Source organism: Choloepus didactylus, chromosome 7, assembly GCF_015220235.1.
Source record: "Choloepus didactylus isolate mChoDid1 chromosome 7, mChoDid1.pri, whole genome shotgun sequence".
Lineage (NCBI taxonomy): Eukaryota > Metazoa > Chordata > Mammalia > Pilosa > Megalonychidae > Choloepus > Choloepus didactylus.
The window spans coordinates 117284513-117310537 of NC_051313.1; the positions used below are offsets into that span (position 1 = coordinate 117284513).

Sequence of the window (26025 nt, forward strand, 5' to 3'; positions counted from 1 at the left end):
CCTGTGCCACGGGGGCCCTTTCCCCAGGGATCTCTGAAGCTCCCTCTGTCCCTTCGAAAGCTAGATGACACCTCCCCCAGGAAGCCCTTGCTGCCATCCTTTGCTGGGTGCCCACCCTCAGTGCCCCTGCAGTCCTCCCTCAGAATGTGAGTGACTTGAGGTTTCCACTGCTGCTTGCTTGTCCATCCCCTGCCCTTGGCTGAGCCCACTTAGAGACAGGACCCGGTTCCTCTCCATATATCCCCTGTGCCTGGCACATAATACGAGCTCAGTGGCTATCTGTGAACTAATGAACTAGTGAAGTAGTGAATGAGTGAGTCCCCTGGCTGCCAGGGCACAGATCCCCCAGGGAGGAGGGGGAGGCCTGCAAGGGTTAACCAGGAGCCCGCCTGTGGTCTGAGGTAAGCAGGGAGCGTATTTGTTCAGGTAAATAAGGAAGGATTACTTATAATGGGAAATCAGGCCCTGGCCAACTCTTCATCTCCCGGCTGCCGACTTCCTCCCAGCACATTCCTGCACTCTGCCCAGTCCGCAAGGCCTGCAGACCAGGGGCCCCGAGCCCACCGCTGGCCCCCCTCCCAAGTCCCTGGGGGCTGGGCCTTGCCACGGTGCCAGCAGGTGGCCCTGGGCCGGGGATGAGGGGCTCCCTACACGGCACACAGCCCTGAGACCTCTGAGGGCCACCTCTCAAGGGTGGCCAGGCCCCCAGTGTCCCACCAGTGCTGCCTCTGCCCCCTGCCCTGCTGGCCCCTGGTCCTGCTGGCCCCCCAGATGCCCGGCTGAGACACGGCAGTGGCCCCACCTGCCCACAACTCCTCCTGGCCCCTGAGGTTGGCACTGCAGTGGACGACTCCGTGGGCACCCGGAAGCTAACGGGTAAGTCTGTCAGGTGGCACAGGGTGCCCTGCATGGGGGCTTTTCTCTGCCAGTTTTGGGGGTGGTAGGTGACTGAGAGCAAACCCTGGAGGTGCACTTGGCAAGCTCAGACCTCATACCCCAGGCACCAGTGATCCTGGGATCTGGGCCCTTTCACCTCCCCGAGTCCCTTACCCTCCTTTGTAATGCGGCCCAGTCCACCTCCCTAGGCTCACCCCAGAGCCTAGTGAGCACCCTTGGCCTGGTGAGGCCTGAGGACCCCTGGGTCTGTGACGACCCCATCTGGACTCCACGTTCAGCCCAGCCCGTCCAGCCTGAGCAGGTGGCAGCTCCATAGGTATAGTCTCGGCCCCTGAGACCTGGCCAGTTCTGCCTGGCTAGCAAAAGACAAGAAGCCTTTCTCCTGCTGCCAGCCTTGGCTGCTCTGCCAAGGGAAGGGTCTCCCTGGTGCTGGGTCGTAAGTGGGTAGGGGCTCATTGGAACCTGGAGGCTCAGGGCCAGGGCTGGGGGTCTGGGCCGGGGAATGGGTACAGGTCTGGAGAAACTACCTGTGGGGTAAACCCCCTGAGTGCTTGAGTACCTGGGGAAACTGAGGACCTGCGGGGCTGGTCTGGGCATATGAGGAAAGCAACAGTGTCCCTTGAAGGGGTCCCTTGAAGGCTCTCATTTCCAAGATTTTCCAGAATCCTCCTGTGGGCATCGAGGGAAGTGGGTGGCGGGGATGGCAGGGTGGAAGGCCAAAGTGCCTGGATGACAGGAGGCCCCCGAGGCTGGACGAGGGGTGTGTATATGCGTGTGTGTTGGGAAGTGGGCAGGTCTACTGAGCCAGCTCAGGTTCCCCTCACCCTGCCAGCAGAGGCCACCCAGCAGCCCTGACCCAGGCCACAAGCTGTGAGTGACCTGTCCCCTTTATGGCAGTCACAGCCTTTCTCCTCCTCCTTGGACAGGGTTAGGCCTTGGTCTCATTTCCTGCCCCCACCTCCCCCAATAAACAGCTTTGTAGCAACCCCCAATAAAGTGGCATCTCCCCAGCACCAGCTGCTCTCCTGAGTAACAAAGCAAACAGGCATCTGAGCTGCCCCAGGCCCAAGGCGGCAGGAAGGAGACTCCTCACTAGACAGGCAGGCCTGGGGTAAAGGCCAGAGCCAGGGACTCCTAACTTGGGGTCTCACCACTCCAAACTCACAGACAAGGAGGAGGTGGCCTCTCACTGGGTTGGGGACAACCTTCCCCTTCAAGAGCCTTGACAGCATTTACTCTGCACCGTGGGGGAATCCAGGGCTGAAAAATCAATTCCTACCAGATTGTTTATTGGATGTTTATTGGCAGACACAACACCACTGAATTTTTACAAGGACCTTCTGAATTAGGTGGGGTGCAAGTTTCTTTGTTTACTAAGCCTGGGGGAATAGGGCTGCACCCAGTAGGTGCTTAGTCAATGCTCAAAGTGTAACGCTGGCAGTAAGTAGAAGAACCAGGAGAACCTACTTTTAACACCAGCATAGTTGCAGGTATAGTTAATAGCCCTGAAACAGTTGCAGCCTAATTTTGTGCTAAACAGCTTGGTGCAGCATGAATGTAACCTGGAGAAGTCAGTTCAGACTGACCGGGAGGCAAAGGCCCTCTGGATGGAGGGCAAGAAGGGATAGGTTAGGGTCATCGCTGCAGTGTCATCAGTTATTGTGTGACCTTGGCAGTCACATTTCCTCCCTACATGTGCAGCTCTTTGTGAAATGAGAAGGTTGGATAAGGTGGTCTCTGAGTACTTTAGGACTTGTTAAAGGAGGCTTCATGGAGGAGACAGCCTGGAGTGGGGCTTTGAAGGCTGTATTGGGGTTGGTGGAGGCAGATTGCCTGGTCAGATTTGCCTTTCCTCTCCCCCAGACCCCATTTTTGACCAACTCCCTTCCTCCCCACATTTTTACCACCTGCTTCTTCCTTTGTTCCTCTCCTTTCTCACCCCATTACCTCTCCCTCCTCTCTTCTCCAGTCCCATCCATCCCTCATTCTGCTCCCGGGTGACAACTTTGTGCATAGGTCACAAGGAGTTTGTATCCACAGCCCCCTCAATCTTCACAACCCCTTTAAGACATGCTCTGGACAGCACATTTGACACACACGACTACTGAGCCTCAGAGGCAGCCAACTCACTTGCCCTGGTCCCAGAGCTAGAGGCCAGGGAGTCAGGGCTCAAACCTGGTCAAGGACCCTTCCCCCCTGCCCACCCCACCCCCATTCTACGCCCCACCCTGCATCCCCAGCCAAGCAGGTAGCCTGTCAGGTGGAACAACTCTTCCCAAAGCAAACTTTGCACAAGCCGAGTTGCCCTAGGCTCTTCCTGACATTTAATGCTGGGCTCCTTCTCCTGCCTCGTTTGCATGTTCTCTGACAGCCAGGGAGCCCAGCCCGGGAGATGCCCCCTGCCAAATGCTCCTTTCCCACCTATCAGCGGCTGTGTGACATCCGAGGGGAGCCTCTTCCCTCCTCCCAGACACTCCTCCCCCTGCCAGGGAAGCTGGAGGGGACCAGGGCCTACCCCAGACCCTTGCAAGGGGTAACTGAGGCCTGCCTAGGCACCTCCAGAGTTGAGGAACCCCTTCTTTCTCCCTCCAGTTCAGAAACTGGGGAGAGCGGGCTGGGACTGACTGCACAGGTGAGGGGCCCAGCTCTGGGACTGGTGCCCTCTGCTTTGGGGAAGCAAGTTGGCCAGAGGGCTGCTGGGATCCGGCTCCTCCCACCCCCAAGACAGAGGGTGATGTGGGAGAGATCCAAATACCCTGCAACAGCCCTGAGAACCTACCCACCCCCTTTTAAAGCAGTGTCTCTTTTTAGCCTCTCAGGACAGTTCATTATGGACTTCTATCAACTTATATAATGTTGGAGTGTCTTTACTTTATCCTCAAGTCCGCTCTCTAAGCCCCTTTCCAGCCATTCTAAGCAGTAGTTTCTCTCCCCTGCATATGTGAGTTTGGCTGCAAGTAATTGCTAAGGCTCTAGTGTACAGCTACAAAATCCCCTTCCCAAGCCCCTTTCCCTGGACCTAGGATTGGGGCTCAAGGGACATTTCCTCCCCAGTCCCATCAGGATTTCACAAATGCACCAACCATAGTTTACAAAGGGCTTCTGCATTCCCAGCTCTAGCCTGGGCCAGAGGAGGCTACCAGAGTCACAGAAAGTAAAGATCTAGTAAGCAGCGAGTACACACCTCCTGAGAGGCCATGGTAAGGCCCCCTCGACCCAACTGTCTTTATGAGTCCGCAGCTCACCAATGAGGAGATGAGGCTGAGAGGATGGGCCAGGCTGCCTCAGGCAGAAGCAGCAGAACCTGGGTGAACTCCACATGTCCTTACACCCTCGAGGACCCACTGCCCGGCTGGGGTGGGGACCATGGGGAGCGAGACCCTCATGAAACCTCACAGCCCCTGGCATGTACCAAGTTCTGGGAGATGTGCCATAGGCAAGGAGGAGTGTAGAGAACTGAGAAGTTGCTGTGGCCTGGCCCCTTGGAGGTGGGCGTGTGGGGCTGGGTCATGAAGGGCGAGAGAGAGGAGGGCAGCCCCTCTGCATGGGGGCTGCAGAGAGCCAGGGGCATGGCGTTGAGGTAGGCTGGGCAAAGGGGCTTGACTAAGGTGCTGAGACATGTACACACAGCATGTGCTCAACAGGGGCTGAAAGAAGATGTAAATGTTGATTTCTGGAGTGCCCAGAAAGCTGGGCAGAATCTGTACTTGATCTGGTGGGAAGTCAGGATTCTGCCGCATTCCCTCAGCTTCTGAGCCCGACACATGTCTGGGCTAGGGGTCCTGGCCGGAAGCAGTGGGGAGATGTTCCTGATGGGGGTGGGAGCCAGGCCTGATGGGCAGTGTATGAGGTGAGGAACAGCCTGGTGGGTGGCTCTGCTTGGTCAGAAGGGTGGGCCAAGTCTTTCAGAGGCTCTGGATGCCACCTCCATGCGTAGGGACAAGGAGACCCGGCCACACCCCTCATCTTGTTGCAAATGTCAGCCCTGGACTTCGCCTCTGCTTGTAAGGGGAGGCCCCAGTGTCCACCTCTGTTCCTTGACCAGCCCCACCCCATGTTCCCAAACATGGGAACAAAAAGCTGAGGGGCAAAATGGGGTCATGGGGTTATAGAATCCATACAGTGCCCAGGCTGGAAAAGTCCTGGGAGATGACCAGCCCCTCGAGTACAGAGGAGGTGACTGAGGTCCATGGGGTTGGAAGAAGGAGAACATGAACCCATAGCTCCAGATGCTGGGGCAAACTCAAATATGGGGGGAGGTGTCCCTGGCCCTCCAGGCAGCACCCATGCCACTCAGACCCCACCACTATGACCACCATGGGTCTCTGATGTTCAGGGGCTGGATCAGCAGGTGGCCTGAGCAGAGGTGAAAGCCCAGGGTTGGTCAGCAACGCTGATTCTAGGGGCTGGGAGGGGTGAGTCCATCAGCACCAACTGAAAAGAGGGTGGAGCTCCAACTTGAGTTCAAATCCAAGCTCAGCCACACATGGACTCGTGCCCCCTAGCAGGTCACAGTGCCCTTGCCTGGCAGGTAGGAATAATATTGGCTGCCCAGGGTATGGCTGGAGAGCCCAACGAAGCCGTTTATTTAGTTTGGCCTGCATTGTCCCAGGAAGGATTGGAAGTGGTGTCAGTGAGGGCATGTGCAGGATGCCAGGGGTGCCTGTGCAGCCAGGAGTGAATGGGAGAGGCAGCTGGTACAAATGGGCAAGCAGGCTCCTGGCTGCCTCAGGGAACTGTGAGAAAAGCAGACTAGACCAGTTTGCTTTCATGCTCTCCCTTCCCCTTCCATTTCCTGGGCTCCATCCTCCTGCTACCTGGTGCTTCCCCAACTCCCCACCCATACTCCCATCCCTACATAGCCTCACACCGTCCCTCTTATCCTCCCTCCTCTACACACACCCCAGCTCCTGGGACCACTGGTTGGCTCTCCAAGTTGAACCTCCCAGAGAGTAGGGATTTCTGGAAAGTTAGGTCAGTGGCCTGGACAGATCTAAGGAAGTGAGAAAAGGCTTGAATGTCTAGAAGAAACCCACCTCTCCTATTCTCATGCTGAGCCTGGGATAGGTCCCTTGAGGGCAGCAGATGTTTGTGGATGTCTGCAGTGGGGTGCTTGAGAGAGTACCCAAGATGCCCCAGGAGCTGGCCAGCCTGGGACCCCTTCCAGGGCAATAGGGTGTTTCGTCCAGTCAGGAGAGACCATCACTGTGGGCAGTGGGCAGTGTATAGGAAGAAGGAGATCTGGATGCTTCTTTTGGGTCCAGCTAGTTTGCAGAGCAGCTTTGAAGGGTGAGGAACTGGGATTCTGTGGGAAAGCAGGAGCTGTCTAAAGAGAGGGCAGGAAGGGGAACTGTGGGGTGATAAGGGAATGTCTAGGGAAGGGGAAGCTGCATGGGCAGGTCATGGGCATTGGCCGGAGACTCCCCATGACCTGGACAGTCTCGGGTTCTCTCCAAGGTGCTGACCAGCTGACCAGCTGACCGGGGGCAGGTCCGAGCAGCCCCTGCTGACTCTGCATGGCTCCTGGCCAGGTCTCAGTCCCACCTCCACAGCCTCCTGACTCCAGCCCATCAAAGGGGGGCTCAGAGGCTTGGATGGATGGATGGATGAATGGATGGGTGGATGGATGGATGGAAGGATGGAGGGAAGTATTGACAGCCAGGGAAGTGGGCAGATATGGGCAAACCACAGGAGGTCCACCCCCAGTCGGTGGAGTGAGGCAGACTCGGGCTGAGCAACAGGGTCAAAATGAATGGCTCTGTCACCCCCTCCTCACTGTCCCTCAGGGTTCTTCTCCCTGGGGCCTGAAGCAAGGTTCCTAGGCTCTGGGCAGGACTGAGGTTGGGTCTCAGGGCAGGGGTGGGGGCTAGGGCACATTTACCCCAGGCTGCAATCCCTGGAGGTAAGATCTGGGGGGCCTGTGCCAAGCAGGATGTGGAAGACCAGCTCCAACCCTGCCATGACAGCCCTGGGGCCTTAGTACAGAATGCGCCCATGTGATGTGGCCTCCCTGAGCTGTGGTTTCAGGGGCTATCAGGTGGGCTGTAGGAGACGAGAATCCAGGAGGCAGGGCCTTGCAGGGGAGGGCAGTGTTGGGAAGCTGCTGCTCTAAATCTCCAACTTGGTGTTCCTCTGTGCTCTCTCCTTCATCTGCCTTCCTGGGAGAATGGGATGTGCCGAGAGAAGGGCTCTGAGGTGACTAATCCCTCTGGCCACTGCCCCACTGATCTGGCCCTGTCTCTGGGTTGTGGCCTCCACCAGCTGTTACCAAACTTTCTTTGTGTGGAGTGGGAGCCAGGCCTCTGGGGCAGGAGGGAGCCAGGACACACTGAGCCTTAATCCCAACACGTGGCTTAATCCAGAAAAGATCAGCTTGAGGTTTTGGGGAGCTGCAGGCATCGCTCAGGAGACAGCTGCCCCTGGGGCCTGGCCTGCAGAGGCCATCGGGAGGGACAGGCCTGCAGTCGGAAGGACCCAGACTGACAAACACGGGCTTGTCCCAGGACCCGGGGCCTTTGGAGCCGTGGTCGGGAGGCTTTTAATCTGGTCTGAGCTCTGCTATTACTGTGGGTGCCTCCCTGCCGCTCTCTGAGCCTTTGGTCCCCACCCACGCGTGCACATGTGTCACCATGTGTGAACAATCACCATGGATATAATCACGAGCTGAACTGCACAGCACAGGTGGGGCAAGCTGGGGAAGTCAGAGGAGGTGGAGGATGGCTTCCTGGGGGAGGAGGGCTTTGAGAAGGAAGGGCATATTGGGCCGGGGACAGCACCACAGGAGAAAAGAGCCATGTTGTGCCCACTCCGCAGGGACTGGGGGAGAAATGCCATTCTCATTCGGGCCTAGATATGTGGCCACTGTGTTGACCCCTGGGTTCTGGTCCAGACCCCACTGCTAACCAGTGAATGAATCCCTTCCCCGCTCTGGACCTCAGTGTTCCCATCTATAAAACTGTAACATAATATATGATCTCTTCCAGTTCTGATTATCTTGGCTGAGGAGGACGTGGGCTCAGAGGTGGGCACTCGCCATTGGGATGGGGCAGGACAGGCAATGAGGAGTTATGGGAGGTCCTTGAGCATAGGAGTGTCTGATGAGAGGGTGGTGGGAAACGGGCTTGATGGTGGGGTGGAGTGAGCAGCCAAGAGGCAGGGATGGGTGGACTTTGGAGGATCAAGAAGCCCAATCAAGAGATGGAGAGGACCCCTAGGAAGATGAGACTGGCCAGAGCAGGAGCTTCAGAGGGAAGGTGGTACAGTGGGCAGAGTCCACACTTGGCCAGCTGGGGAACTTGGGCAAGCTGTGTAACCCCTCTGAGCCTCACCACCCACAGCTGGAAAATGGGGCTTGCTAGTCTAGTCACCCAGGCTGCGAATATCAAAAGAGATAATGTGCATGAACCCTGTGGGCACAGTGCAGAGTAGGTGCTCACTGCGCAGGACCCCCTTCACTCCTGAGTCCAGCCCCACAGTCTGGAGATGCCAGAGTTGCAGGCTGGGCTCACCACACCCTGGCTCTCTGACCAGCACACCGAGGTCCCCCCAGACCCAGTCTGTTTGGGGGACAGAGCTCTCTCCAGCCCTCACCTGCAGACAACGGATCTTTCCAATTGTTGCAAGGTTAATGATTAACTTATTTTTCTCCAGGGAAATCTTGGAGCTGGGACCAAGCCTTGGTTGAGAGCAGGTTCCTTGGCATTCAGGAGCAGGGTGAGGGGAAGCAGGAATGTGGGGTGTGGAGGGGGTGGTGGAATTCTCCACTGGTGAAGGAGCACTGGGCCAGGAGCCACTTACCCTTTCTGCGCCTTAACTTCCCCAACTGCAAACAGGAATGAGAATAAGCCCCGTTGCTCTTTCTCTCCCCGGGGAGGGGACAGATATGAGGGCTTCAAAGCTCAGTCAACAAATGCGTCAGGGATGTCTTATCTCATCCTGGTCTGGCAAACACTGTCCCTGGCCCTGCCCATTCATCCCCAGGGACCCCTCATGCCGCTGTCTCAAACACAGCAGCTGCCTCCTATCCTACCTACCTGTGGCGGAGTCAAGCAAACAGGAGGGCCATGAGGGAAGCAAGTTCTCCTTCTTCTTGGAAAAGCTTCTGTCACCCTGGCATTTGGCCTAGGGTGCTGGCAGAGACTCTCCTAACGTGGCAGGGATGGGGGTTCTGGGGACGTGGATGGGGCGCGAGGCAGGTAGGAGGTGATGAGGGAGGGGTGGGGGGGCTGAGGGACCCCAGGGGTGGGGCTGCCGAGGAGGCAGGGCGTGGGCACAGGCCAGGGTGGGGACCCAGGGGCAGAGTGGGCTGTTGGCACAGCCTGAGTAAATAATGTGGGCCCATAGCACACAAGTGTGTTTGCACAGAAGGACTTGAAATGATTCCAAGTCTGCCCTCTGTCCCCCGCAACCCCAGCCCCCCTTCAGTCTCTGCTTACCCCACCCCACCCTGACCTTTCCTTCCTTGTCACTTAAAGGAGCCCTTGAAAGGGGGAGTCGAAATCAAAGGGAACGCCCTTCTCTCTTGCTGGCATTCTGTCCACCAGAGGAAAGTGCAGGGCTTCCATGGAAGGTTGGGAAGGGTGGATACTGCATACAGGTGCCTGGTGCAGGGCAAGAGAGGAATAAAAATTCCACCAGGGCTCCATTCACCAAGCCATGCTATCCAGAGAGGAAGGGGCGTCTTTTTTGGAGTGGTACAAAGGTGTGGAACTGGCTAGCTGCAGCCCTGGAGAAGCCCAGGTGTCTTCCAAGCCGGGGTCCTTCCTTGTTCTGCCTGCAGGGACAAATGCTGGCTGCACACTGAGGCTGAGCAGGTCAGGACCATGGGGTGCCTTGAGATGGGCCAGGGAGCCCCTCGTCTCCCCACGGTTCCAGTGGAGCACAATAAATGCCACCATTAGAGTCCACCAGTCTTTTAATTAGAACCTCACTGGCTTACTAGCCAGATGCCTTTAAAACAGCAATTGTCACCCTCAGGTGTGTATCAGAATCCCCTGGAGGGCCTGTTAAAACACATTGCTGGGCCTCAGCCCCCGACTTTCTGGTTCTGTAGTTCCGCAGTGGGCCGGAGAAATCGTGTTTCTGACAAGTTCCTGGGGGGCGCTGGTGCGGCTCACCGGGGGACCACTTTTGAGCACCTTTTGAGAATCACTGCTTTATAGGCTAAATACCCCTGAGAAGAGACACACGTTGCCTTGCCCTAACAGGTTTATCGCCCCTTTACTCCTTTCTAGACGGTTCTCTGTATGGTTGGACATGCGTATCTGTTGGTAATCTTCCACCTCTGTGGAGCCTGGGTGGCGGATGGGGAGGGGCCCTAACGTCCCAGTGCCCCCTGGCAGGCACTGGAGGCAGCGGTAGGAGTGAGGGTCTGCGCTGCTGAGGTCTCAGCCATTCCCTGGAGCCTGGGCCTTCTCACCACACATCCCCTTGTGGGCTCCACCTCCGCACAGCTGTGCATTCCTCCTGGAGAAAGTCCAGGACCCTGGGAGCAGGGAGGGGCCCAGGGGCAGCACCTTTCAGGTGAGGAGATGGGCAGGGACCGGGAGCCCAGCCCTGAACGTGAGAGGCTGAGAGGCGGTGACACGCTCACCTGTGAGTCATGGCTCACTGGCCACCTCAGGAGTGCCACTCTCTGTGAATGTATTCATCTCCCCCAAATGGCTCTGGGGGAGGGGACAACTGGCCACCTCCCCAACTTGTGAGGGGCTTCTCCCCAGCCCTGCCCCCACTCGCACCTCTTCCTTCACCTGGCTGGTGAAAATGCTGGTGAAAATGCTGGCCTGCTCTCTTCCACCCCTACTCCTACCCCCTGTTGGTACAGCAGGAAAGATTTAGGTTAGATCTCAGAAGGAACCTCCTCCACAGGACAGTGGACTAGGATCTGGGAGTGGGCTGGCTCCTGGGCAGAGGCCTGGACTTTAAGGGCTCCTTTTCAAGACCTCAGTTTGCTTGGCTGCCAAATGGGGCTAATCGTGCCTTCCACTGTGAGGACTGAAGGAGGTCCAGTATCTCAGCAAGTTGTTTTAAGCACATGCGTGTGTAAAGATTTGCTGCTCCTGGCCAACCTGACTTCCTTGGGGAGCAAGCGAGCTGTCCCTCCCCTACCTTGCTGTCTTTTTCACAGCAAGCTTGTCTGTCCATTTTCCGCCCAGCCCTGTCCCAGCTGTCCAATGACCCGGAAGCCCCTGACTCTCTCCCACTGGCCCCTGTCCCCGTAACCAGCTTAGCGGCCCCCAGGGGGATGGGAGGCATCCAGAACCTGACTCCCCTCCCTCCTTCACTTCTGCAGACGCGGCAGCCGGCCCGAGCAGCAGCGGCATGGGCAGTGCCAGCCCAGGCCTGAGCAGCGGGCCCCCCGGCCGCCTCCTGCTGCCCACCGACACTGTGGTGCGGGCAGGCCCAGAGAAGGTGACAGCAGGAGTGGTGGGGCCCGAGAGACGGGACTGGATCCCTAGCCCACCCACCACACCCGAGCAGGGCCTGTCTGCCTTCTACCTCTCCTACTTTGACATGCTGTACCCTGAGGACAGCAGCTGGGCGGCCAAGGGCCCTGGGGCCAGCGCTCGGGAAGAGCCACCTGAGGAGCCCGAGCAGTGCCCGATCATCGACAGCCAGGCCCCAGGGGGCAGCCTGGACTTGGCGCCAGGCGGGCTGGCCCTGGAGGAGCACTCGCTGGAGCAGGTGCAGTCCATGGTGGTGGGTGAGGTACTCAAGGATATTGAGACGGCCTGCAAGCTGCTCAACATCACCGCAGGTGAGGATCCCCTTGGCACACCCCCTCCATAAGGCGTGGAGTAGGGCAGGGCTCAGGTGGCCGGGGGGCACTGTCTGTTAGACTCTGGCCGGCCCTGCTCCCAGCCTTGGGCAGCCCCAGGGATGCTGGCGCTTCTCCACAGGCGCTCAGCCTGTAACACACACCAGCTGTGAGCCACCAATCTCTGTGCCCTCCCTGCGCCCAGCCCTTGGCCCCACTCAGTAGGTGCTGGACGAACTGAATTCAAGCTCGACCCTATCTGGCCCACCACCTTGTCTCGGGCTCATCTCCACTCTCCCTTCATTCACTGTGTTCCAGCCACACCAGTCTCTGCTGCTCCTACAACATCCCACCTCAGGACCTTTGCCCCAGCTGTTCCCTCAGCCTGGAAAGCTCTTTTCCCAGATAGCTCTACTGGGCTCGCCCCTCACCTCCTGCAGGCCCTGACTCGAGGGGCTCCATCTCAATGAGGCCTTCCCTGGCCCCTCTATTAAAATTGCTGTCACACCCCCACCTCCTATTCCCCTTCTTCACTTTATTTCCCTCACAGCACCTCCTGCCATCTGACACACTACGTAGTTTATTTATCATGTTTACTGTCTGTCTCCCCCACTGGAATGTACACTCCACAAGGACAGGGCTGTTCATTTGTTTTGTTTATCGCTTCATCCCCAGTTCCTAGATTAGCACCTTGCGCATAACAGATGCTCAGCAAAGCGGTGTTGAATGAATTCAGCAGCAAGCATTTCTGATATGCCAGGCACTGTTCTAAGGCAGGGGAACTGAGTGGTGAACACAATACAAAAGTCCCTCCAATCACAGAGTGTACGTTACAGCCAAGGAAACGGATCGTAAACAAATAGATAAATGTCTCACTGGTTGGGTGGTGGTGAGGAGGGGACATCAGGGTTCAGAGCACGTGTGTCTGTCGGGCTGGAAGGTGTGCTCGTGGAGCTGACGCTGTGCAGCTCCAGTCCCCTGTCTGCCCCTCGCCCTGGGTCTCTGGCTCTGACATTTGAGCCTCCCATTCTCTGTGCTGCTCTCACATGGGAAGGGTCTTCATGGGCCCGACAGGCCCAGCCCCACCTCCTGGGACTCATCTGGGCCCGGCCCCTGCCCCCCAGCAGTCCCAGCTGGGGACCCCACTTCAGGTAGCTTCTGCGAACGCCCGGGTCTCGAGCTTCCCAGGCCCCAGGCCAGCCCCGCCCATGAGCTTCTCCTGCAGTGCCTCCTCCCTCACACTGGGCTGGGGAGGGGCTTGCTCTCTGAACAATGGGGACTGGAACAAATTGCTTTGACCTTGGGGAAGAAAATGGGTTTATTAATTGGGGGCAGCCCAACCAGCAGGTCACTAGCCCAGACCACAGTGTTCCCTCAGAGGCTCACACACCAGCCTGGCTCACCTCCAGCACCTCCCTAGGGGCACATTCAGCCCGTGTGCATTGAGTAGCTATTATGCCCCCAGCCCTTTGTCAGGTGTTAGATAGTGGGATGGAGCTCCCCTGCCTCAGTTTTCTCATCAGTCAGGTATGGGGAAGAGTTGGGGCATGGAGATTGGAGGACCAACTCCTAGTTGTGTTGTTCTCTGGTTCTTTGAGGAGTTTGGGGAAGACAAGAGGCATCTGGGGAGAAACTTGGGTGTTTCTGGCTCAATGTCACTGTCCTCTCCAGGACCAGGCTCCTCCGAAAGACCCTTAGACGGGCTGGAGGACACCGGGAAGACCCGAGGCCTGGGTGGGGTGAGGGGTGCAAAGGCCCCAGGCCACCCTGCACTGAGCCAAGTTTGTCTTTATGGCTCTGGCCATCCTTCTCAGCCCTTCCTTTCCCAGGCACCCCACTCCACAGATGCCCCAAGCCCCTCAAGGCCCTGTCTGGACAGGGCCTGTCCCCACACCAAGGAGCATATGGGCCCAGGTCCCATGGGTGCTGCATCCAAGCAGAGTGGGCCACACTCAGGGGGTGCCCTCAAGCAGCTTTGGGGCTGATGGGGTGTCTCTTGCCCAGACCCCGTGGACTGGAGCCCTGGCAATGTGCAGAAGTGGCTCCTGTGGACGGAGCACCAGTACCGGCTGCCACCTGTGGGCAGGGCTTTCCAGGAGCTGGGGGGCAAGGAGCTGTGCGCCATGTCCGAGGAGCAGTTCCGCCAGCGCTCACCCCTGGGCGGAGACGTGCTGCACGCCCACCTGGACATCTGGAAATCAGGTGGGATGTGGTGGGGTGGGAGCCACCCTGCCTGGGCTACAGCCAGGGACACAGCTCTGACCCCTGTCTCAGTCCCAATTGTGGCTGCCTCCCTGGATCCTGGGTGAACCCACCATCCCCCACCCCCTCAGTCCTGGTCAATAGAACTTTAGGACAGAGCACATAGGAAGTTAAAAGGTAGAATTTAGACAGAACATGGTGTCAGGGCTGAGGGGGACCTCGGATGCCACAAAATCCTTCCTTTTTATTTTTTATTTTTTGTAATTAAGAAAGCAATGAGGTAAAGCATGTGCATGATTAAAACGAAAACCTAAGGAAAACTAGTATACTGTGAGAGGCAATTCTCCCTCCCACCCTGACCCTGGCCTTCCAATCCCCTCCCCAGAGACAACCACTGTCACCAATTTGTTGGATACCCTTCCGGGAAAATTTGATGTGCATTCAAGCAGATACATATTCAGAGACATAAATGGCACCAACGGATACACACTCTTCAGCACCTAACAGTGCATCTTGGATATTGCTCCCCATCAGTAAATGTACAGCTGCCCTAATCTTTTATTTCTTCTCTTTTTTAAAAAAATTTATTGCAGGAACGCAGGCACAACATAAAATTTCCCATTTTAATCATTTTTAAGTGCACAATTCAGTGGCATTAATTACATTCACAATGTTGTGCTACCTTCATCACCCTCCATTACCAAATCTTTTCATCACCCCAAAACAGAAACTCTGTACCCGTTAAGCAGTAACTCCCCATTTCCCTACCCTCAACCCCTGGTAACCTCTAATCAATTTCTGTCTCTAGGAATTTGCCTTTTCTAGATATTTCATATCAGTGGAATCATACAATATGTGTCCCTTTTGTGTCTGGCTTATTTCACTCCACATGGTGTCTTCAACGTTCACCCATGTTATAGAATGGATCAGAACTTCTTTCCTTTTTATAGCTGAATCACATTCTGTTGCATGGACAGACCACCTTTTGTTTATTCAGTCACCTGTGGCCGGACTTCCTTATTCTGTCTAATGGCTGCAAACCAGCCCCTTAATGTTTAAATCATCAGGTCTCCTTGGGCGCCCACCATGAGCCTGGCACAGAGCTAGGTGCTTTGGAGGGTGCGGTGCTCGCCCAGTGAGTCAAGGCCCTTGCCCTCAGGAGCCCAGATTTCATTAGGGGACACGGCCCCCTCGTATGGCCCAGCTACAGACCAGCAGCTGGTATGGGCGGTGGCAAGTGGCAGGCTGAGGGCGGCATGGTAGTCTGGGCAGAAGCTGAGCTGGCACTTCATCCTGGTTCTCAGTGGCTGCCTGCTGCCCCCACAGCTCGGTCTGGAGGTGGGAGATACAGGGGCCCCGGTGGGCCGTGAGGAGGGCAGGAGGGGCTGGAAGAGCTTGGTGGACTTGGCAGCTGAGAGCCAGACACTGAGTGACGCGCTGTGTAGACTTCATCCCCTCGAATCCTCACGAGACCCGTGAGAGAGTGTCATGGCCCCATTTCACAGTGAGGAAAGGGAGGCTGACCCTCCACACTCCACATTTAAACACTAAGGGGTTGCACGCAGGGTCTCCATGGCCCCTCCCAGCTCTGAAATCCTAAATTTTCTTCCAGGAAGTAGCTCCTTGTAAACAACTCATCTCCCCCAACTGGCAGGAGGGAGGGAACCGCAGGGAGAAACCCCAGCCACAGAGGCTTCTGCGTCCCCACTGTCCCACCCTAACCCTCCCCCACCCCGTGGGGTCTCTCCTGGGTCCCCCAACTTCTTTTCCTTGCCCCTCAGCGGCCTGGATGAAAGAGAGGACCTTGCCTGGGGCGATTCACTACTGCGGTGAGCCCGGGGCAGGGGCAGGCAGGGGAGCGAGGGCTCCAGGGTCGGAGGTTGAGGGGTGGCCATCGCCGGGCAGGGGGTGGCTGTGGCTCCCCACTCACCACCCCCTCTCTGGCCACCAGCCTCAACCAGTGAGGAGAGCTGGACCGACAGCGAGGTGGACTCGTCCTGCTCCGGGCAGCCCATCCACCTGTGGCAGTTCCTCAAGGAGCTGCTGCTCAAGCCCCACAGCTATGGCCGCTTCATCCGGTGGCTAAACAAGGAGAAGGGTGAGTGGGGAGCCCTGCTGGGGAGCCCTGTCAGGATCGGGGGGGCAGTGGGAAGGAGGGGGTGCTGAGGGTGGTGGGGACCCCCACCTTGGCCCCAAATGCCAAACACACCACTGTTATTGGAGCACCCCCAGGGTCTGTGTGAAGTTAGCCACCATGTCCATCCCTCCGGCCATCGCTGCTTCATTGGGTCCCCAGCACCACACCTGCCTGGGACATAGCAGGAGCTTAAAACTATTTGCTAGGAATGGGGCACAATGATTGCCCTCAAAATGTCATAACTTCCCTGTAGAGACTAGACCAATGGGGTCCAATAAGAAATGCGATACAAGCCACAACTGTGATAGTAAATTTTCTAGTAGCCACATTAAAAAAAAAATTAGAAGAAACAGGTGAATTTAAGTTTAACAATACTTTTTATTCAACCCAATATATCTAAATTATTATCATTTCACTCATTGTCGATAGAAAAATTACTCAAGAGATAAGTGTTTGAAATCTGGGGTGTATTTTATACCCACAGCACATCTAAATTTGGGACTTTCCATATTTCACATGCGCAATATGGGCCAGTGGCTCCCATAATGGGCAGCACGGGCTGGTGTGTGTGTGTTTCGAAAAAGGCTCGGAGCCAAGAAACCTGGGTTCGAGGCCCAATCCTGCCACTTGTAGCTGTGGGTGCCTAGACCTCAGTCTTTTCTGTAAAATGGATTCCTCCTCCCCACAAACCTTCACTGAGCACCTACTCTGCTCCCACACTCACTCAACCAACATTTATAGAGAATTATGGTGTCTGGGGGTGAAGGGTGGGGGTGGGGGACTCAGGTGCGTCTGCAGAGAGAAGTGATGTGAGCTGGTACATGAAGCGGTACGGAGCTGCAATAGTGGTCCGCTCAGGGGCCGTGCAGAAGGAAAGAGGGGTCAGCTGTGCCCAGGTCCAGGAGGGCTTGGCAGAGGAGGTGACTCTGGGGCTGATGATGGAGATAAGAAGGTGTTGGATGGGGTGGTAGAGGAGTAGTTTCCCACAGCAGTTGGGTGTGTATGTGAGACGGAGAGTGGGGTCACTCCCATGATGGAGTTCCAGGGAAGGGAGATGAGGAGGGCCAGGTAGTCTCGGAAGGCTTCCTGGGGGGGTGTGCTGGCCTGGGTCTTGCCAAGACACCTGAGGGTATTAACATGGGCCTTCAGGCTCCATTCTAAGCTCTTTCTGTAAAAACTCAACATCCTATGATGTCACTTTAACCCTCTCTTACAGACAGAAAAATGGAGGTTCAGACAGGTTATAAAGCTAGGAAATGGCAGAGCCCAGCTCCAAATCCACCACCTCTTATTAATTCCTCCTGCCTGAGAGGGCTTTACGGGCTCAAACATCTAAGATTCAGGCTTGGGAACCGCAAGGGCAGAATGGGGAGATGAGGAGGGAGTGTGACCTTGCCAAAGGAGCCATGGGCACAGCTGGGAGCCCCACAGGGGCAGGGGCCAGGCCCCTGGGGTCCAGATAACCCACTGTCATGTGCAGGTCATTTGCAGGCTTACCTGGGCTGGTGACTCCAGAGTATTGACCATTTACTGGGGCTCTGGCACATGCTTTGCACACATTTCCTTCACCCTTGCCATGACCATGGAGGTATTATGGTCCCCATCTTACAGATGGGAAAGCTGAGGCTCAGACTGGATAGCTCACTGGCCCAAAGGCCACACTGCTGGTGAGTTTAGGAGTTGGGACTCAAGCCCAAGCAGCCTGGCCCCAGAGCCAGCTTGTCACCCTGCCACACTGCCATGGTCTGGGTGGGAGCAGCGTGGGGTTGTCTTGGGTTGCAGAGATGACACAAACCCCCAGCTGTACAGCTGTCCCAGCAGCCTGGGGTGGTGAGGGCCTGCCCAGGCAGTGGCAAGACAGCATGGGGTGATACTTTCAGACTCCAAGGATCCCAGGCCCCTCGTTGGGGCAGGGTGCCATTTGGGGTGAGCCGTGGCAGCTGTGCCCTCCTCCTCACCTGGGAGGCCCTGGCACGGGTTTCCTTGCTTCTTCCCGAGACTGACCTGTTGCTCTTGGTCTTTCTCCCCCCTGCCCTGCTCCATCTCTGCCCACACTGCCGGCCTCCCCTGGGCCCTCCTGCTCCCCCAGGCATCTTCAAGATCGAGGACTCGGCCCAGGTGGCCCGACTGTGGGGCATCCGCAAGAACCGCCCCGCCATGAACTACGATAAGCTGAGCCGCTCCATCCGCCAGTATTACAAAAAGGGCATCATCCGGAAGCCGGACATCTCCCAGCGCCTTGTCTACCAATTTGTGCACCCCATCTGAGGGCCAGGGCCAGGGGATCCCTGAAATCTGCTTTTGCCAGGCCTCCCTCCTTCCTGCCCTGCCTCTGCCAGACCCTGAGCTGGGGAGGAGGGCAGTCTGCCAGCAAGCCAGGGTCCAGGGTCCGGGAGGGCCCACTGCTCCCCGGGGTGAAAGTGAGCTCTCTGAGGCTTGGGGGACCCGGGGTGGGGTGCTTCCTCCTCAGGCCATCTGCTCACCTGCCCAATCCACTGGGATAACTGCCCCTATGGAGGATGGTGCAGCCAGGGCTGTTCTCAGTATTCACTGCTCCCCAGGGGAGGACCTCCCTGCACCCCAGCCTCTCAGATTCTGACCCAGATTTTCTGGAGCAGAGCCGAAGGCCTAAGGCATGGTAGTGACTTGGCCAAGACCACTCAGCCTGTTGGTGGCTGAGCCAGGCCTCCTGACTCACAGTCCAGTGCTCTCTCTGCTACATCCCACTGGCTTCCATTCTGTACCATGCCTGGCATGGTGCTATGAGATGGGGAGCCAGGGGTGCCCCCTGAATGGATAATAAAAATACTAGAGATCTGACACATCCCAGTCTCTGTGCAGTGAATGGCACAGCCCAGAGGCCACCAATGGTCAAAAGTAGTTGTGATTACAGGGGCCTAGAGTGGTCAAGGGAGGTGGTGGCATTGAGCTGAGCCTGAAAAAAAGGGACAATTGATGGGTAGAAGCTTGTGGAAGAGAGGCAGTGAATCCTCAAGGCCAAGTTGGGGCAAGAATGGCCACCTCATCCTCCCCCACCGTGGTTCAGGCTAGAAGGAGGTGGGTGGGGCTGGGGCTGAGGGGATTCCCTGCATCCTCGTCCTGCTGTGGATCAGGGCTTTGTGCCTGTGTTGAGCCAAGGGGCTGACCCTCCTGTGAGAGGCCCAGAGTCCTTGTCTCTACGTGGCCATCCCAGGGAGAGCCGGACTAGGGAGCTCTGGGATAGGGTAGCAGGGGCACAGAAGAGGGGCTGGAAGAGGGTGGGACACTGTCCTTGCAGCAGCCAAGGTACAGGAGGGGGTGGCTTTTTTGTAGTTCTGTCTCCTGAAGGCTGAGATCACAGAGAGCAGCAGTCAATCTGTGAAGCCGTGAGCCCCTGTAGTGGGGTGTGAGTGTCTGATGGGGTGAGGGTGTGTGTCACGTGTGTGTGTGCTGGGTAAGATTGGGATCCACTGCCCACTCTCCTGGGCAGAGCAACTCGCTCAGCTTCCTCATGCTTTCCTCCCTGCTGGGTCAACTCAGATTTATTCACCCAACTCATGTGTCCTGAGGGCCTGCTATGTGCTAGATGTTTCCACCACCTTTTTTATCATTCACCTTGCCATCAAAACTGTGAATGGGGTTATTCTACCATTTTGCAGGTCTTGAAACAAGCTCAGTGAGGTTAGGTGACTTGCTCACAGTCACACAATCAACCAGAGGCAGAATGAGAAACTGAGTTCACACCTGTCTCCCCAAGGACGGGGCTCTCTCTGCCCCTCCATACCTCCTGCTTTGAATCTAGTCAGTTGGTCATCACCCTCTATGTTCTGTAACCCTATGCCTCTGAAGACAGGTTTCCAGGAGACAAGAGGGGGAGCCAGTGCTACCCAGACCACCAAGGGTTAAACCTTGTCCTGTATTGCCTTCTTCTGCCCCCAGCAATTTTATTGTCTCCAGAAGAACGTTTACTCCTGGCAGTGAACAAACAGCACCTTGGCATCTGTCAACCAGGACTGGACTGGAGAAGGGGGGTGGGGGCCCTGCCCCGGGCCTGTGCCTCGCTGGGCCCCTGCTGTCTGCCCACACACTGGGGAGAGGGTGGACCGGGACCCTGGCCAGACCCTAGCACAGCTCTGCTGAACTGGTTTTGCCTTCAGTCCACCCTCTCAGCTCCCCGACTGAGTCCCTGGAGCCAGCTGCTTGGCTGTCCCCAGCTGGGTCTGAGCCTGGAGAGGCCTCCTGTCTCAAGCAGGGCCTGGGAGGGAAGAAGGGGATTAAGGGCTGGGAGTAGGCAGCTGGAGTTGCTCCAGAAAGGGGAGCTCTGGGGAGCCGGGTGGGGCACTTCCCTGCCGTGTGGATCTGCTGCAGGCAGCCCCTTGGCATGTCCCTGTGGCAAGCATATGCTTATCTGGGGACACCTGTGTGCTGGCAGCAAACTGCGTTCCTCTTCATGCTCCTCACAATGCCCCATCAGAACCCCACCTGGCCCATGTCTTCCCTGCACCCCCTTACAGGGTCCCTGCCCCCAGGGCTCCCCATAACAAAAAGGAACAGCTTGCAGAACTAAAACAAGGCAACCTTTTGTCTTTAATTAAAGATTCCTCTGGTTGGCTAGAAGCGAGGGCTTCAAATGGAGAAGGATTTGGAAGGTTAAGGGGGAAGTGACAGTGAAAGGCTCCATCTTGACATTTTCTCCCTGTCCTGAGCATACCCTGTGGGTGGGGGCAGTGTGGAGCCTGAGTAATGGGCTTGTGTCAGGGCCCTGCCAGGGCCAGAGGGGCCTCAAAGAGATGAATAACAAGATTGGTGGTAGCTGAGGCCTGGGGTAGGGGTTGGCACACAGTGAATTGATGGCAGAACTGGGACTGGACCTGGCACCCCTGCCCTGTCTCGGAAGACATCTAGCTGGGCTGGGGTGCAGCTGGGGGAGGCAGGAGCTGAAACTGGAGCAGGGGCTGGGCCTGGCAGAACACAGTTGAATGGCCAGAGCTCTGGTTCCCCCTACTCCTCTGAACAGTCCTCTGGAGGAGCCCTCCCAGGGGTCCCACATAGAAATGCCTGCCTCCAGAGGTCAGGCAGGACACAGAAAAGGTGTCAGGACCTGAAGTCACACCACTAGGAACCAGGGGTCTGTGGAGAACCAGGAACCATGAGCCTCAGCAGTCAGTTTCAGGATTTTTCTTTAAAAAAAACAAAATCAGTTGGGGGCCAAATTCATCCTTGAACTGTGAGGCAGGGAGCTGCAGGCCCCAGCACTCTCCCGCTCTGAATGCCCCAACTCTCCTGGTCCAGACTTGTCACCAAGCACCCAGAACCCTAGAAGGCCGGAGCTGGAGGGGCCTTGGAGAGCCTCTGGGTGGTCAGCCCGAACAGCACCCTAACCTGCTCTGGTACCACCCTCCCTGCAACCCCCACCCCCTGACAGACATCCCAACCACAAAGAGCTCTCAGAGGGCTCGAAAACCCTTGGGACTGAAGAAGCATAAAACTCAAGATGACAGAATCGAGCCAGGTTGACACAGTTCTGGATTTTATCTGCAGTGATACAGTCACCACTTATATATATATATATATTTATATTTATATACCTTTAAATTACACAATCATGTACAAAACAGGTGCATTGCTGAGACCACAGCACTTCTCGGAGTTTCACAAGTGTCGGAACGAATGGAGTCAGGAAGCCTAGGGTGGCGGACAGTGGGCGGCAGGTGGTGCAGTAGTCCTGGCCCCTCGCAGAACCAGGCCACGGAACGGTGGTTAACTGGGGGTAAAACACATTACTCACCGAGCCCCACCAAGGAGGGCCCATGCAGCATCAAGGGTAGGGGGCTAAGGGAGGCAGCCATGGGCACAGTGAGGGGTGCGTCCCCTATGCTCCGCAATGAGTGCTCTGACACCAGCATTGTGGGGGCCCCCAGGAGCTACAGGGACTTCCAGGTGAGAGACCCTCCTGCTCTGGGTTCCTGAGGAGCCTGGAGACTGGGAGAGCATGGTCCCAAATGGGCTGTGGAGGTGGGTGATCAGAAGGGATGGGGCTTTAAGTCCCTGGCCCCGAGTAGCAGCCAGAGTGCTGCCGAGGGCAGGCCTGGGGTCCAGCGAGGGCCACACCCCCTCCCCAGGTCCTGGGAGGCTGCCAGCATGGAGAGGGGGTGCCTAGGTCCCAAAGTGCAGATGTGCCCAGCTTCCTGCCTTTCAAAGTTGGTGGTGAGGGACAGAGGCCCCAAACCCTAATTCTTGCCTTGGGGAGAGGGTGAAGAGGCTTTTATTCTGGAGCTGGGAGGCCTGGCACAGGCTAAGGACTTCTGAAATTTTCCTTCAGGCTGTAAGGGGCCCAAGGGCACATCTGGGGCTGCAGCAGAGGCCCCAAGAGCAGACAGTGATGAAGAAGAGGATGCTGGCTGAGGGGGAATTGCCTGTTCCTAGGGTGCCATGGCCCCTATTCCCCCCAACTCCCCTGCCCCTGAGGGCAGCCTATCCCAGCTCAGGCTCCTGCGAGAATCTGCCGGGATCCTCCAGTGCAGGGCCTTGAAACTGGTGTCAACTCCCTCCTCCCAGTGGGTTGTGGGAGAAGCAGGGAGTGAAAGAGGACTAAGGGGTGACAGAGGGGCTGGGGTGCCAGGAGGCCAGGGGTGCGGGAAAGGGAGGGTGTCTGCAGCCCTGAGGCCTGGAAGTGGCCTCAGCTGTAAGCAAGTTTCCACAGATGCCACAGGTGGTCTCAGGTCCTCGTCCCAGAGGTCCCAAGTGACCCCTCTTCCTGCCACCCCCCACTGCTTGGGGTCTTGTCCTGCATTGGTCCGCTTCCCAGGTCCCCACCTCTGCTTCCATGGAGACCATGGCTTTCACCAACTACAGGAACACTCCCTACTTTGGGTGGTCCCTTTGCCTCCACCCACCCCCAAAAGTCCTTTAACTGAGCCCCAGGCTTGGAGAGCTGGGTGGGGGGTGGGGGGCGCTGCCAGCAGGGGGAACATTGTTCCTGGGGCTGGAGTGGAAGGAGGACATGGTGGCTGCCCTGCTCCTGAGGGCCAGGGTTCCTCCCTCCTGCCAACTCCTGCCTTCCCCCACAGCTGCAGGCTTTCCCCAGTGCCCCCACAGCCTCCCCCAGGCAGGCCAGGGAAGGGGAGAGAGGGGTGAGGGGTCCAGGGCCTTGCAGGCAGGCCCAAGGCTTGGTCTCATGGAGGCTCATGTTGGTTTTGGAAGGACACAGAGAGTGAGTGGGTGGGCAAGATGCACCCCTCCCCAGGAAATGGGAGGAGGCTGCTACTGTTGCTGGCTTTCCCCTGGGCTTTGAGGGGCTTCTGAGAGGGGGCAGGGGTCTCAAGTTACAGAGGGTGTTTGGCTCTGAAGAGCCTGTGCCCAAAGTGCTGACGGTGGGAAAGAAGAGCCCCGCCAGGGTCTCAGGCCCTCCAGTGGGCTGGGGTTGGGAGGGCTGGCCCAGAACGGACTGAGGACCTGTTCTCCTCTCACTCTCCGTCCTGCACCCCAGTGACAGTCACCTCCTCCAGCTCATCCTTCTTCGTGCCTGGAAACCTTCAGTGGGGAACAAAAGTGACCATTCCTCCTCCGGCCATAACTGTCCCACATGGCTGTGGGCCACCAGGGAGAGGAAGGGGGGCGGGGCTAGGAGAAGGGCACTCCCCAGGGCAGAGCGGAAAATTGAAAACTGGGAGGCATCCCCTCTCTGGGACCTGGGGATGGAGGGGACTTTGAGAGTGGGGTGGTGGTGGAATGGAAGCAGGGTAGGGCAGGAGGAAGAGGTTAGGAAACCAGGCTCAGGTGCTGGCAGCCTGGGGTGGGGGTTCAGCCAGAGTGGAAGGGTCCAGGAGACACCACCCCTCAGGGGTCAGGGAACTCTTTGGTGGGATCTGAAGAGCAAATGCCTAATGTCACTGTTGGGCTAAGTCCTAAGACCCTCATGTACACAGGAGCCATCACCCCAAGTCCCTCCACCCTGGCCTCCAGGAGGCCCTGCAAATGCTTCTGTCTCTTCCTGTTTTTTATTTGTTTTGTTCTGTTTTAACTTTTAAAAAAATAAAAGCTTGATTGGAAAATATGTCTGGAACTCTATGGCAGGGGAGGGAGACAAGAAGGGGAAGGTCGGGGAAGTGGTGGGCGAGGAGTGAGAGGGGGTGTGAGGGGAGCAGGGCAGCTAGATGGCCTCCACGTAGTTGGCGGGATAGAGGCCCAGCTGCCCACTGTCCAGCCGCCCGCGGCACCAGCCCTGCTCGTCTTCCTCGCCCAGTTTGGTGAGCTCGTCTCCTGGGAAGGGGGACACAGGGAGGTGCTCAGTGTCATGGGCTTGTAAAGGGGGTCCGCCTTGCCTCTGCACCCCCTTCTTGCACACTCCAATACTCCGCTGGCTCCCCCCCAATGTACCCCCTCGCGCCCCAATTATTGCCCCAATGTTCCAACTTATGTATCTGGTCTTAATAGATTCTGGCCAAGGGCCCAACCCCAGGAGACCAGCCCTGGCCCATCCCAGCGCCCACGTGCCGCCTCCGAATCCCAGGTCCAGCAGCTTTCCGGGGTCTAGGCCCGGCTCCAGGCCCGGCTCCAGCATCCCCCAGGCCCCGCCTCCAAGCCCGGTCCCGGCCGCCCCCCCACCCTATTCTCAGGAGGCGTTGGCCACGCCCACGCGCCCAGGCCCCGCCTCCGCTCTGGGCCTGACCCCGGCCCCGCCCCGCTCCCCGTACCAGCTTTGAAGCTGAGCTCGTCCTGCTCCTGGCCGTCGTAGTCGTAGAGCGCCCGCACACGCACTCCCTTGGCGTCGTCCTCAAAAGGGTTGGCGCCCCCGTTGGCCTCAGTGCCCCCGAAGGGGTTCCCGCTCTCGTCGTCCGACCACTCGGTGGCGTACGGTTGGCCCCTGTCATAGCTGCTAACGCTGAGAGGCGAAGGAAAGACCCAGCATGAATGGCCCCCGGGCTCGGCCCTAGGACTGCCTCCTCCTCCTAGCCAGAGCCCCGTCCCCCAATTCCCCCGAGGCTGGAACAGGGATTGCCGGCGCAGGAGGGGGTCCCGAGCCAGTGAGCACCAAGACAGCCCTTTACACAAATGTGAGGCGGGACCATAGCATTATTACCCAGCCCTAGAGTGGGGGAGTGCTGAAAGGCCCCCAGAGAACATCTGTGCCCTCATTTGCGAGGGCAGCACCGCCTAGTGCTGAGGGCAAGGATTCTGGAGCCAGGCCTCCTGGAAGTGTCCTTGGCTCTGAGGCTCACTAACTAGCTGTGTGACCTGGATAAGTCACTTAACCTCTCTGGGCTTCAGTTTCTCCATGTGTAAAATGAGAATATTTACACATTTCTCAGAGTTTGGAGAGGTTTAAATGGTTAACATGTGGAAAATGCTTAGAGCGGTGCCTGATACTTGGTAGATACTCTAGGAGGATTAACTATCACCATCTCAGAGGAGGATGTGGTTGCTGTGAATTGTGCCATTTCCGGGGGTAGAACTCAGCTGCCGCAGAGTGGGGGCCCCTCTGGCCCCTGTGGGAGTTGCTCACCTGCCACGGTCCCCAGCCTGGGATGTGGACTCCACTGCCCCAGTGGCATTGGTCAGTGTCACCCCCTCTGGCTTCTTTGGCTGTTTCTCCTTCTTGGTGGTTGTGTGAGGGAGGTCTGGGTTCCAGTCCTGGTGGGGGCCAGGGGAACAGTCAGGCTGGGGGGCTGCACCCTGAGGCCCCTTCCAGCCTTTTTAGGTTCCCATTCCCCTTCCCCGCACATCTTCACCTCAAACTGGGGCCAGTTCATGGGCATGCCAGGGCCGCTGGTGCTGCGGAACCATCTGAGGTCGTCCTGAGCATCAGCCCCTCGAATGGCCTGCTCCAGCTCTCGGTACACGTGGATGTAGCTGTGCACAGGGGAGATGGGGGAGGCGGGGCACAGATTCACCATGGTCTCATCCTCAGTGGGGTGCCAGAGCCCAATCGGGGGACTGGGGCATGCCCGCCCCCAGACAGGAATCAGACAGGCAGTTTTCCTGTGGGCAGCTCCTGGCATGCCCACTTGGCACCCTTCTCCATCCCCACCCTAGCCACTCACCCATCCATCTA

At 57.5% G+C, this 26025-nt stretch overlaps 2 protein-coding genes across 3 annotated transcripts in view; one reads left to right on the top strand and one right to left on the bottom strand.

Annotated features, from left to right (window-relative positions):
- The first annotated feature begins 503 nt into the window (after positions 1 to 503).
- Positions 504 to 18803, top strand: SPDEF (SAM pointed domain containing ETS transcription factor). Its single transcript, XM_037843853.1, has 6 exons — positions 504 to 876; positions 11189 to 11653; positions 13658 to 13855; positions 15637 to 15684; positions 15807 to 15953; positions 18082 to 18803. The coding sequence occupies exons 2-6, from the start codon at positions 11218 to 11220 to the stop codon at positions 18258 to 18260; spliced, it is 1008 nt and encodes a 335-aa protein (XP_037699781.1). The 5' UTR covers positions 504 to 876; positions 11189 to 11217; the 3' UTR covers positions 18261 to 18803.
- A 2676-nt stretch (positions 18804 to 21479) lies between these two features.
- PACSIN1 (protein kinase C and casein kinase substrate in neurons 1) overlaps positions 21480 to 26025 on the bottom strand; it is a 51259-nt gene continuing 46713 nt past the window's right edge. The window contains exons 7-10 of one of the 2 annotated variants that reach the window (XM_037844255.1): positions 25703 to 25823; positions 25477 to 25604; positions 24668 to 24855; positions 21480 to 24233 (exon numbers count right to left, since the gene is read on the bottom strand). In XM_037844255.1, coding sequence (XP_037700183.1) covers positions 24124 to 24233; positions 24668 to 24855; positions 25477 to 25604; positions 25703 to 25823 — 547 coding nt within the window. In that variant the 3' untranslated portion in view covers positions 21480 to 24123. The remainder of the gene's footprint in view (positions 24234 to 24667; positions 24856 to 25476; positions 25605 to 25702; positions 25824 to 26025) is intronic. The other variant, XM_037844256.1, reaches the window with a different exon arrangement.

Excerpts from the sequence above, each read along its gene's own strand:
- SPDEF (XM_037843853.1), top strand. The coding sequence starts at position 11,218 with ATGGGCAGTGCCAGCCCAGGCCTGAGCAGCGGGCCCCCCGGCCGCCTC. Across the intron at positions 15,685-15,806 it reads TGGGGCGATTCACTACTGCG|CCTCAACCAGTGAGGAGAGC; the intron begins GTGAGCCCGGGG and ends TCTGGCCACCAG. Across the intron at positions 15,954-18,081 it reads GTGGCTAAACAAGGAGAAGG|GCATCTTCAAGATCGAGGAC; the intron begins GTGAGTGGGGAG and ends CTGCTCCCCCAG.